The sequence below is a fragment of the Ovis aries genome, chromosome 1, assembly GCF_016772045.2.
Source record: "Ovis aries strain OAR_USU_Benz2616 breed Rambouillet chromosome 1, ARS-UI_Ramb_v3.0, whole genome shotgun sequence".
NCBI classification, from domain to species: domain Eukaryota; kingdom Metazoa; phylum Chordata; class Mammalia; order Artiodactyla; family Bovidae; genus Ovis; species Ovis aries.
Window position 1 is genome coordinate 86925895 of NC_056054.1, and position 12856 is coordinate 86938750.

General features: G+C 47.1%; 1 protein-coding gene across 2 annotated transcripts; it reads left to right on the forward strand.

The window, feature by feature from the left end:
* The first annotated feature begins 1581 nt into the window (after window positions 1-1581).
* On the forward strand, window positions 1582-10953 carry LOC101107401 (glutathione S-transferase Mu 1). Of its 2 annotated transcripts, XM_004002289.5 has the most exons (8): window positions 1658-1719; window positions 2001-2076; window positions 2507-2571; window positions 2873-2954; window positions 3054-3154; window positions 4270-4365; window positions 4453-4563; window positions 10415-10953. In XM_004002289.5, exons 1-8 carry the CDS (start codon window positions 1684-1686, stop codon window positions 10502-10504), a joined length of 657 nt encoding a protein of 218 aa, XP_004002338.2. In that variant the 5' UTR covers window positions 1658-1683; the 3' UTR covers window positions 10505-10953. The 2 variants fall into 2 exon arrangements, with proteins under 2 accessions (XP_042107924.1, XP_004002338.2); XM_042251990.2 differs by lacking the exon at window positions 2001-2076 and having other exon boundaries at window positions 1582-1719.
* Window positions 10954-12856: the final 1903 nt, after the last annotated feature.

Below are 12856 nucleotides of genomic sequence, written 5' to 3' on the forward strand. Positions count from 1 at the left end.
CTTTTGTGTGGCCAGAGCCACTATCACCTCCCTTTGGGCAAAACGACAAGGGAATCTGCCTTTTCCTATTTGCCTCCTGAGTCGGACCCCGAGCTGAGCTCTGAGGACTGGCAGGGTGGGAATGGCTAGGGGCATCCACAGAGGGACTGAGCTCTGCTGGTCTCTGCTGATAACACTTTCCCTGCTCCCCAGCTTAGCAGAGATGTGTCGACTCTGAGTCTGTGATTTAACATGGATTAGAGAAAGTCTGTCTTCTTCAAACCCCCACTCCATACTTTATCTTGGTGGTCTGAAACCTTTATTCAATACTGGGACCTTTCTATCCTTAAAAAGTGTTAGCTAATTTTAAACTGACTTTCCTGTAGAGTTCCAAGCTTGCCTTTTAACTTCTGAAATTGATTTGTTTTCAAAAGGTCTTATCGTCCCTTTTTGTGTATCCATTACTTTGTAGTGTACTTTAAACAAGGGAAAAGGAAATACAGGCCAACCTTGTCTTATTCTCGTAATTTTGAAATGGACTTCAATCTTCAAAGAGGAGAGTTGGCAGGTGGGACATTGTTTTTGAGGAGGCTGTATCACAGAGTGACATGAAAGGACACCTGAGCCACCCTCTCCTACACAAAACCACACCTGGGTCAAGATCAGGGCAGGAATCTGTGGACATGGACAGCCAGGCTGTGCTGGGCCCACTCTGACTGCAGTCCTGCATGGTGTCCTCCAGGCTCCTTGCTGGCCACCCCTACCAGTCCCCCTCGCAGCAGGAGAGGCTCCTAGCTGCTCAAAAAACAGCTCTCCCTGCTTCATTCAGAGCCCTCTGTGACTACCACAGTCCAGGTCACTGACCCAGTCAAAATGAAGTGCATCTTGCTGGTTGTCGGGTTATTTCTGGAGTTGCACCTGGATATTTTCTTTGCTGGACCTGCTTCTGTATTTGGATTCATTGTTTAGGCCATAAATCTACTTGATTAATTTACATTTAATGAGTATCACTCTTAGCTACACGACTGAAGGGATGAGTCCCCTCTAGTCCCTGAAACGAAAGTATTGACAAACTTCTTCCTGCACCTTGTGGGTGTTTCTTGTATCCCATTAATAGTCTGTTCTAGAAGATATGCTGCCGTCAGGGATTGTAAAGAGTCAGGGGAGCGTGAGGATTACTTGGAGTACCGATCTTCCTGTGCCAGCGGCTCATTTAGAGTTTCGATTTGAGGGGCACCCACTCTTAGACTTAACTTGCCAGTTAAGAGCTTCCCAGAGCCCAAAGGAACTCGGTAACCCAGGAGCAAGTCTCAATGATCGTGGGAGGGCAGGGGAGGTGGAAGATTCGTGCTGTCGTTAGGATTCAGGCTTGTTTCCCGAGCTCACTACCAACTTCCCCGATTTAGCTGAAATCGGACTGCCGACGGGAACCAGGCTGCCCTCAGCGTTCTGGTGCCCGGAGCTCGGCTCCCGAGTTTTGAGGCTGGAGGGGGAAATGGACTACTTCGACTGCCCGGGGCGCAGATGCCTCGTTGAAGAGTCCCGGGTGCCCCTAGTGCCAGGAAGCTTTGGAGATTGGGCAATAATTGGGAGCGGGACAATGAGAAGCGATGGGGCGTGGCCTCGCTCAGGCCACACCCAGGCATCGGATAAACATCCAAATCAACGGTGCCGAGCTGGAAACCCGATCCACAGACGCTGACTATGGCGATGACCCTGGGTTACTGGGACCTCCGCGGGGTGAGCGGGGGTCCGCTAGGGCGGGTGGGATGGAGGCGGGCGGGGATATGCTGCGCAGTTGGGGACGGGTAAGCCAGAAATGTTTTCTGCTCGCTGCAGCCTAGCCCCTTCGCACCGCCGCCTCCTTCCCAGGGTGGGGGTGTGTGTGTGTGTGTGTGTGTGTGCGCGCGCTCAGAAGTGGGTGGATGGGGGAGAGGGCTGGGAGTATGGGAGTGACTGGAACGGTGAAAGTTTTGCAGTCAAGACCTGACGTCTGCCCTGTGTCCTGGCATCTTTCTCAGCTAGCCCACTCCATCCGCCTGCTCCTGGAGTACACAGACTCAAACTATGAGGAAAAGAAGTACACAATGGGGGACGGTAATGGCATCCTTGTCATGTCCTGACTTCTGCTCAACTCATGCTGGTTTGGTGCCAAGCATCCCATGTCCTGACCCCTGTTGTTCATGTCTAACGCCTTCCACCAGCTGGAGCAGGGACCTGCCCCTTCCCGAACGCTTTAGGGTGCAGCTGGCCTCCAAGGAAGGATATGAGAGCCCACAGCTGGGTCCTATATCAGCCATTGGCACAGGCTCCCCTTAGTGCTTACCTAAATCCTTTGTAAGGATTACTCATGTAGTTTCAGGAAATTCCTGTTTGTTTTTACCCTCAAAGCTCCATGTGAGATTAGTGGTTCAGATTTCAGATCCACCAGTTCAGGGGGGGTCTTGCCCCTGACTCCTTGGTAGGCCCCCCGGGAAGGAGGGGTGCATTTGTGGGAGGTTGTTTCAGTGCATCTTCTTTTTCTCAGCTCCTGACTATGACAGAAGCCAGTGGCTGAATGAAAAATTCAAGCTGGGCCTGGACTTCCCCAATGTAGGTGCAGGGGCTGAGGTGCTGGGAGGGGGAGTGGACAGTGTCTCCATCCATCTCCTTTCCTGGCTTAGAGGTTTCAGGAACAGGTGCCTTCTGCTCTGTCTCTCAGCTTCCTGCTTCTGTTTTCTGCCTTTCCATGATGCTCTGTGTCCCAGCTCATCCCTCCATTTTATAGCATGTTATTTAGTGCCTACCATGGGACAGGCTCTGTGAAAGCCAGGTTTCATCTCTGCCCTTGCTCAAGGGAGCAGATGCAGGGGAGCCTGGTGGCCCACCTGACCTGGCTTTGTTGTTCTTCCAGTTGCCCTACTTAATTGATGGAGCTCACAAGCTCACCCAGAGCAAGGCCATCCTTCGCTACATTGCTCGCAAGCACAACATGTGTGAGTGGGGCTGGGGTTGGGGGCAGGGATAAAGGTGGCCATGCCCTGGGCTTGGCTGGGAGGGGATACTGAGGGTGAGTCTCTGTTGTGTGGGTACAGGTGGGGAGACAGAGGAGGAGAAGATTCGCGTGGATGTATTGGAGAACCAGGCTACGGACACTGTTAATGACTTTATTATGCTCTGCTACAACCCGGAATTTGTGAGTCTCCTCCTGCTGATCTGGGATGGATGTGCTTTAAAAGGAGACTAGCTTAGTTTATCCCTTCTACAAAGATCATTTTGTAATTTGATCTCCTTGGAGCTACTGAGCTGGTTTATATGGAGTCCTCTGAGTGATTCTCATAACTCTAATTCAGCATATAGAAGCTCTGACTCAGTTCCCCCCAGTCTAAGGATAGAATCTAGACTCCCCAAGGTGGAAATTCAGTTCCTAGACAGGATATTTACCTTGTTAGCCCAATGCCTCCTCTTCAGCATGTCAGGCATAAACCCATTGTGCCTGGTGGGCAGGGCTGGGTCTACTCCACATGGTCAGGATCTGTTAAAGTCCTGACTTTGTGAGTCCACGCCTACTGAGTTGGGCAGGGTCCCATCTACACTGGTCCTTTTGCCGTTTAAACTCCTTAGAGCTACTGATTCACCAAGCTAGTCCCTACAGAGTTCCGAGAGGGACCCTTAGAACTCCCAGTGCGTGAAATGCAAGCTTGGACTCAGTTCCCATTAGTCTTAGGGTAGAGTCCAGCCTCCCAGGGTAGAAATTCAGATCTTAGATCGGTGTTTACGAGTTCAACCAGTGCCTCCTCCTTGGCATCTCAGGGATCAGGACATGTGTCCAGTGGGCAGCCCAGGGTCAGACTTTATTCCTTTCCTGCCTTCCTTTCAGCTTCCAATTCTTTCCAACTGTCCAGAAACTGTCCACGCATTCACAGCATTCTGTCTCCCACACTGGAACAAAGGACTTCTTTCCTAGTTATTTTAGTGTTGATCAGCCTGAGGTTTGAGGCCTGACCTCTACCCAGTCTCACAGCTCTGCTGGTCTGACCCCGGGCAGGAGTCTGGAGCTGACTGGTGGGTGACAGGGTCAGGAACAGTGTGGTTTTGCCCTTTGCCTTCCCATCACCTCTCACAGATGGGAGGTGGTACCCATAGGAGTCTGATGAACACAGGTGGGTTGAATGGCAGCTGGGTACCAACCCAGGTTCAGTCGGGGGACATGGCTGCTCACCTGGCAGCTGAGATCAGACACAGCCCCAGGAGGCCTGTTCTGCCAGGGAGTCTGCTTCTGAGGGCAGTGATGGCTGTTTTGTGTCTCAGGAGAAACTAAAGCCTCAATACTTGATGGAGATCCCTGGAAAGATGAAGCTCTACTCAGAGTTTCTGGGGAAGAGGCCTTGGTTTGCAGGGGACAAGGTAAGTGGGATGGCTTTAGGGGAGGGAGAGCTGTCATTTTCCTGAGGTTCAGAGTTCGGTGCGCATTCATGCTTTGTCTTTCTGCAGCTCACCTTTGTGGATTTCCTGGTTTATGACGTTCTTGACGTTCACCGCATATTTGAGCCCACGTGCCTGGATGCGTTCCCAAACCTGAAAGACTTCATCTCTCGTTTTGAGGTATTCTCCTGATCCTCCTACTATTAATACATCTCTTTCCTCTACACTCATCTCCCTGCAGCTTTCCTAATTGGAACGAAACCAAGTATAACTAGCATTTATTGAGAACTTGGTTTATGATAGGTTTTCTGCTCAGGGCTTTACATACATTGTGTCAGATTTGATCTTTGCCGTAGTTCTACAAGATAAGGAAGTATCACCTCCATCTAAAAGACAAGGAATAAGCCAAAAGGATATGTAATTTCTGATGGTCACAGAACCAGTGCAGGCTGTGCTGGGCTCCCGGTCAGAGTGTCTGGATTCTATGGGGAGCAGTCAGTGGCTCTCCGTTTCCTGTGTGGAAGAGAGAAGCTCAGGTCCTTTTGTTGTCTGGGCTCAGAGCTCTGGAGAGTGCGGAGGAAGCAGAAATCTCAGGAGTTTGGATGTGGCTGGTATTAGTTGAGTTGAGACACAGTAAGAGTGATGTTAGGTATCAAAGACATAATGTTTTTTCCTGATCACCCAAGGACCCTGCGGCTTATTGGCTCCCTCTCTGGGGTTGTACTGAGATTTCCAAGAATGTAATTGGTTCTGGGATTTTCTTCCATAGGTAGGTGCCTTCTTGGGAAGATTTTATCTTGTCTCTATAGTAGGCAGTTTCCTTCCCTCTCTTTCCTTCTTCCAGTTACTCATAATTCTATCTCAGAGATGGGATGATCCATTCATTTTAAGTCACATTCACTGATCTGACCCTGTCTTCTGTATGAGGCACTGTGTCAGGCACAGGAGGGGTACAGAAGTCACACAATCCTGGAGTCCTAACTGGGGCTCAGTGCAGCTGGAGAACTTCAGGAACCCTGAAGCTGTGTGGTATGGGTGGAGCCCCCTTGGTTCCGGAGGAGCACAGCCTGACCTCACCTTCCAGCTCATCGTCACCCTCAGTCAACAACTGATAATTGGAGAGCAACAAAGAATTGAGATGAGTGCCTGGGAAGGAAGACTGGGACAGATGTGGACTGCAGTGTGTGGCTTGTAGGGCCCTGGGCTGTGGGGTACAGTCAGCCCTAGGTCTGGGACTCCTGGGAACTCTGCGGCACTGTCTGTCTTGAGAAGATGGTGCACAGGTGTATCTGAGTGTCTCACTGCCTGGGTAGCTGTAGCAGGACTGGGGATGAGGTAGGTCGGGGCCCAGTGAGAGTAGGCTCAGGTCCCAGGCCAGGAGTTGGATTCTGTCCTTTAAGTGGAATAATTAGAGCCTGGTCTTGCTGCTTCTCACCCTTCTATCGCCTTTCTTCTGGGTTTTGCTGAGTCATTGGGTGAGATCTGGTCTCTTCTGCAAGCTGCTCATGTATTTTCTGAGGCTGTTGTGCTAGGGGTCCCTCTGTGGGCAAAGCCTGGAGTCTCCCTCTGTGAAAGAACCAAGTTTGTGTGCAGGGGGAAAGACAAGCCCTCCTGTAGGGAAATGGGGGAAAGGAGTGCTTTGTCAAGAGCACAGAGTTGAAGAGAGAGCCAGGCTGAGTTCCACGCTATCACTTATTAGCGGCTTGAACGTGAGGAAGGTGCTTAACCTCTGTGATCCCGTTTCCCCCCAGATAAGGACACACTAGAACCACTCTTAGGCTACTTCTGTGGAGGTTCTCGATTCAGTTCAGTTCAGTTCATTCGCTCAGTCGTGTCCGACTCTTTGCGACCCCATGAATTGTAGCACACCAAGCCTCCCTGCCTGTCACCAACTCCCGGAGTTCACTCAGACTCACGTCCATCGAGTCGGTGATACCATCCAGCCATCTCATCCTCTGTCATCCCCTTCTCCTCCTGCCCTCAATCCCTCCCAGCATCAGAGTCTTTTCCAATGAGTCAACTCTTCGCATGAGGTGCCAAAGTACTGGAGTTTCAGCTTTAGCATCATTCCTTCCAAACAAATCCCAGGGCTGATCTCCTTCAGAATGGACTGGTTGGATCTCCTTGAAGTCCAAGGGACTCTCAAGAGTCTTCTCCAACACCACAGTTCAAAAGCATCAATTCTTCGGTGCTCAGCCTTCTTCACAGTCCAACTCTCACATCCATATATGACCACTGAGAAAACCATAGCCTTGACTAGACAGACCTTAGTCAGCAAAGTAATGTCTCTGCTTTTGAATATGCTTTCTAGGTTGGTCATAGCTTTCCTTCCAAGGAGGAAGTGTCTTTTAATTTCATGGCTGCAATCACCATCTGCAGTGATTTTGGAGCCCCCCAAAATAAAGTCTGACACTGTTTCCACTGTTTCCCCATCTATTTTCCATGAAGTGATGGGACCGGATGCCATGATCTTCGTTTTCTGAATGTTGAGCTTTAAGCCAACTTTTTCACTCTCCTCTTTCACTGTCATCAAGAGGCTCTTTAGTTCCTCTTCACTTTCTGCCATAAGGGTGGTGTCATCTGCATATCTGAGGTGATTGATATTTCTCCCGGCAATCTTGATTCCAGCTTGTGTTTCGTCCAGTCCAGCATTTCTCATGATGTACTCTGCATAGAAGTTAAATAAGCAGGGTGACAATATACAGCCTTGACGCACTCCTTTTCCTATTTGGAACCAGTCTGTTGTTCCATGCCCAGTTCTAACTGTTGCTTCCTGACCTGCATACAGATTTCTCAAGAGGCAGGTCGGGTGGTCTGGTATTCCCATCTCTCTCAGAATTTTCCACAGTTTATTGTGATCCACGCAGTCAAAGGCTTTGGCATAGTCAATAAAGCAGAAATAGATGTTTTTCTGGAACTCTCTTGCTTTTTCCATGATCCAGTGGATGTTGGCAATTTGATCTCTGGTTCCTCTTCCTTTTCTAAGACCAACTTGAACATTAGGAAGTTCACAGTTCATGTATTGTTGAAGCCTAGTGGAGAATTTTGAGCATTACTTTACTAGCATGTGAGATGAGTGCAATTGTGTGGTAGTTTGAGCATTCTCTGGCATTGCCTTTCTTTGGGATTGGAATGAAAACTGACCTTTTCCAGTCCTGTGGCCACTGCTGAGTTTTCCAAATTTGCTGACATATTGAGTGCAGCACTTTCACAGCATCATCTTTCAGGATTTGAAACAGCTCAACTGGAATTCCATCACCTCCACTAGCTTTGTTCGTAGTGATGCTTTCTAAGGCCCACTTGACTTCACATTCCAGGATGTCTGGCTCTAGATGAGTGATTACACCATCATGATTATCCGGGTCGTGAAGATCTTTTTTGTACAGTTCTTCTGTGTATTCTTGCTACCTCTTCTGAATATCTTCTGCTTCTGTTAGGTCCATACCATTTCTGTCCTTTATCGAGCCCATCTTTGCATGAAATGTTCTCTTGGTATCTCTAATTTTCTTGAAGAGATCTCTAGTTTTTCCCATTCTGTTCTTTTCCTCTATTTCTTTGCATTGATCACTGAAGAAGGCTTTCTTATCTCTTCTTGCTATTCTTTGGAACTCTGCATGCAGATGCTTATATCTTTCCTTTTCTCCTTTGCTTTTTGCTTCTCTTCTTTTCACAGCTATTTGTAAGGCCTCCCCAGACAGCCATTTTGCTTTTTTGCATTTCTTTTCCATGGGGATGGTCTTGATCCCTGTCTCCTGTACAATGTCACGAACCTCATTCTATAGTTCATCAAGCACTCTATCTATCAGATCTAGGCCCTTAAATCTATTTCTCACTTCCACTGTATAATCATAAGGGATTTGATTTAGGTCATACCTGAATGGTCTAGTGGTTTTCCCTACTTTCTTCAATTTAAGTCTGAATTTGGCAATAAGGAGTTCATGATCTGAGCCACAGTCAGCTCCTGGTCTTGTTTTTGTTGACTGTATAGAGCTTCTCCATCTTTGGCTGTGTAGAATATAATCAGTCTGATTTCGGTGTTGACCATCTGGTGATGTCCATGTGTAGAGTCTTCTCTTGCGTTGTTGGAAGAGGGTATTTGCTATGACCAGTGCATTTTCTTGGCAAAACTCTATTATCTTTGCCCTGCTTCATTCCTCATTCCAAGGCCAAATTTGCCTGTTACTCCAGGTGTTTCCTGACTTCCTACTTTTGCATTGCAGTCCCCTATAATGAAGAGGACATCTTTTTGGGGTGTTAGTTCTACAAGGTCTTGTAGATCTTCATAGAACCGTTCAACTTCAGCTTCTTCAGCGTTACTGGTTGGGGCATAGACTTGGATTACCGTGATATTGAATGGTTTGCCTTGGAAACAAACAGAGATCATTCTGTCATTTTGAGATTCCATCCAAGTACTGCATTTTGGACTCTTTTGTTGACCATGATGGCTACTCCATTTCTTCTGAGGGATTCCTGCCCACAGCAGTAGATATAATGGTCATCTGAGTTAAACTCACCCATTCCAGTCCATTTTAGTTTGCTGATTCCTAGAATGTCGACGTTCACTCTTGCCATCTCTTGTTTGACTACTTCCAATTTGCCTTGATTCATGGATCTGACATTCCAGGTTCCTATGCAATATTTCTCTTTACAGCATTGGACCTTGCTTCTATCACCAGTCACATCCACAGCTGGGTATTGTTTTTGCTTTGGCTCCATCCCTTCATTCTTTCTGGAGTTATTTCTCCACTGATCTCCAGTAGCATATTGGGCACCTACTGACCTGGGAAGTTCCTCTTTCAGTATCCAATTATTTTGCCTTTTCATACTGTTCATGGGGTTCTGAAGGCAAGAATGCTGAAGTGGTTTGCCATTCCCTTCTCCAGTGGACCAGTCATCACATATACCTCAGAATTCCTGTGGTTCTCCAGCTGCACTGAGCCCCAGAGGCTGGGCACCAGGACTGGGTGACTTCTGCATCCCCTCTGGGCCTGATACAGTGACTCATACAGGGGGGAGAGTCAGATCAGTGAATGTAACTTAAAATGAATGTATGATCCTGTCTCTGAGACAGAATCATGAGTAACTGGAAGAAGTAAAGAGAGGGAAGGAAACTGCCCACTATAAAGACTTCAAGATACAATCCTCCCTGATGTATTGAGGGTTTGGCTCTAGATGCCCACAATACAGTGAAGCAAGTCACATAGCTTTTTTGGTTTCTCAGGGCATGTGAAAGTTGTTTGTAGTATACTGTAGCCTGTAAAATGTGCAATAGCATTATACCTAAATATATATATATATATGTTTATCTTAATTTAAATATCCTTTATTGCTGGGCATTACTTCTCTGGCAGTCCAGTGGTTAGGACTCCATGCTTTCACTGCCAGGGGCCTGGGTTTGATTCGTGCTCTGGAATCTAAGATCCCACATGCTGCACATCTCGGCCAAACAAACAAACAAACAGACCTGAAACTTTCTTGCCAAAAAATGCTGAGACCTTCATCTGAGTCTTAAAGGAGTTTGATTTTTTTGCCACAGTAACATCAAAGATCACTGATCATAGATCGACATAACAAAGATAATCATAATGAAAAAGTAGAAATATTGGGAAAATCACCAAAGATGACACAGAGACAGAAAGTGAGCAAGTGTGGTTGGAAAAATGGCATCAGTTGACTTGCTCAGTGATGGTTGACACGAGGCTTCAGGCTGTGAAATACGCAAAACGCGCAAATCACAGTAGTTTGACGTGGACTGGAATGAGGGATGGCTGTGTATTCTCATCTCTGGGTATATACAGCAGCTAACACGGCCTGTTCTCCATGTGTGGCAGGTCTTAGTAAGACACCATGTTAGTTACAGGAAACTGAAGAGGTAACTTATCAGAACTGGGGACCCTAGGAAGATTGTTTTTTGCTGATTGCTTCACTTCCACAAGGAAGGGTTGGACCAGGGTTCCAACTCAAATCCTGGAGTGGAACTGCGTGAGCCCCAGAGGGGCAGCAGACCTGACCTTCTTTCTCCCACCCTCAGGGCCTGAAGAAGATCTCTGCCTACATGAAGTCCAGCCGCTTCCTCCCACGCCCTGTGTATTCAAAGATGGCTGTGTGGGGCAACAAGTAGTGCTCTGGACGGCAGGAGATGGAGCGAGGAGCCAGTGCTGTGTGTGGAGAGCCGCTGAAGCTTCTTTCTCCCCAGAACCAGATGTTTTGCTTCCTCCTTCTTTCTTTCCATTGGTCACACTTAGGCCTTATTTGGCCCCAACTCTTTCCCAACCCCATTCATCCCAGATCTTTAAGCTCTACAGCACCCCTCTCTTCTTCAGTGAAGTCACCCCCTGACGTTATGCTTTCTGCTCTAAAGCCAACCAGATCATCCTTCCTTTCCATGTTGCTGGTTTTTTTTTTTTTTTCCCCTGCTATGAGTAGCCTGACCAGACCCTTGGCTTAGAGAGCTCAAGCCTGAGCCCCCAGCACTGCCCTGAAGACCAGGACAGGCCTAGTGTGCAGGCCTTGTTCTCCCAGCGTGGGCCCTGCCCAGCCCTGCCGATCACCAATAAAGCCTTAACCACACCTGCTATGTCTTACCTTTTTTCCTCCTGACCATCTGAACTGTCTAACTGGCCCTGCTGCTTCCTAGTAATGAAGTGGTGATGCTGGCAGTGTCTGGGTGCATGAGGATCCTGTCTGGTAGTAGGATGTTCTGAGACTTCCTGTTCCCATTTCTGAGGCCCTCAGAGCAGGAGTCCTCGGAGGGCTCCTTTTATTATAGAAGGGAGGCCTCTTCCTGAGCCTCCATCTCTCATCCATTCCCCCTCCTTATTAAGAGCTCAGGCGCCCTCTGTTGGCTGCTGCGCAGCTGTTATTCAGGACCTTCTTTCTGGGTTACTTCCTCATTTTCTTAGCTACCCACGAGGTAAATTTCTTCAGTCCTCGCATATCTGAAGATGTGTTGCTAGTGTACACTAAAGTAATGTTTTTGTTGGTTATACGATTCTGGTATAAGGACCTTCAGGCCTCTGATGCAATTAGACACAGCTAGAATTAAGCCTTGTTCGTGGGAAGGGTGATGCCAGTCTCTCTTGAATATCTGATGGATATATATATATTTTTTAACTTAAGGCACTTGCTTTTCAGTTCTTGCCAATGTGAGGTATCCAAGTCCAGAGTCTATATAGAGATCTTGGGGCTGTTGTGTTTTTACTTCACATCCTTCTATGAGTATACTAAGTTTCCTGGTCTCCTTTTTATCAGGCACCATTCATCACTGCTTTGCATCCTCTGGAAGTAATTTCAAATCACCCTGTCCAGTGGTCTGCTTAAGAGAGAGTTCTAGGACCTCAGGAGTTCACAGACCATGCTACCATAAATAGTTGTTTACATTGGGGTCTAGTATTCAGTCAAGACTCAGTTGGGAGAAAATGTTACAAATCACAAAGGACTTTTATCCAAAAATATTTAGCTAAAAATATAACCAATGAAAAGAAGAGGCCTAAGTGGCTTTTTGGCCACAATATGTGGCTTGTAGGATCTCAGTTTCCCAACCACAGGTTGAACCCAGGCCCTGGCATTGAAAGCTCAGAATCCTAAACACTAGGCCACCAGGGAACTCCAAGGCCCACGTCTTGACTGGGCATTACAAAAGAGAATATCCCAAAGGCCAGTCAGCATATGAAAAGGTGCCCAACAATATTGGATTTGGGGAAGTTATGAACACAGTTAATCCAATTATATACCCACACAGGCTAAAATTAAAAGGACCAACAATTATTCACAAATATGTGCGGTAACTGGAACCATCACTCACTGCTGGTGGAACAACCACTTTGGAATACCAACAGCACTTCCTGGAACTAAACATAACATCTACCCTATGCCCCTGGAATGCCATGCCTTGTTATATACTAATGAGGATGTGTGCTTATGTCTTAAACAGACATGTACCATAGTGTTCAAAGCGGCTTTATATGAAAAAGCCAAGAACTGGCAACTTTCCAATGTCTGGCAATGCAAGAATGGACAGATAAGCTGGGATATGTTATATAAGTCCATTATACAAATTCACTATTCATATGATGGATTATTATACAATATATAGACTTATGATGAAAATATTATGAAGGGCTACTGCTACACACAATAACATGAATGACTCTCAGAGACACAATGTGGACAAAAGGATGTAGACACCAAATGCACCTGCTACATCCTTCTATTTACATGATCATTAATAGGCAAAATAAGTCCAGAGTAACAGAGGTCAGCTGAATGGTGAGCTTGTCTTTGTTGAAGAGATTGTGCAGGGCTGGAAATGTTCTCTATCTTGACCCAGGTGGTGATTCCATAAAAATATACATATCTAAAAACCCACTGAGTTGTCCACTTAAGATGGTGCACCTTACTGCTTGTGATGGACATAGTCACGGTCTCACTGTTACATTGCTTATGTTTTTCTTTATCATCAGTCTTCCCTGTA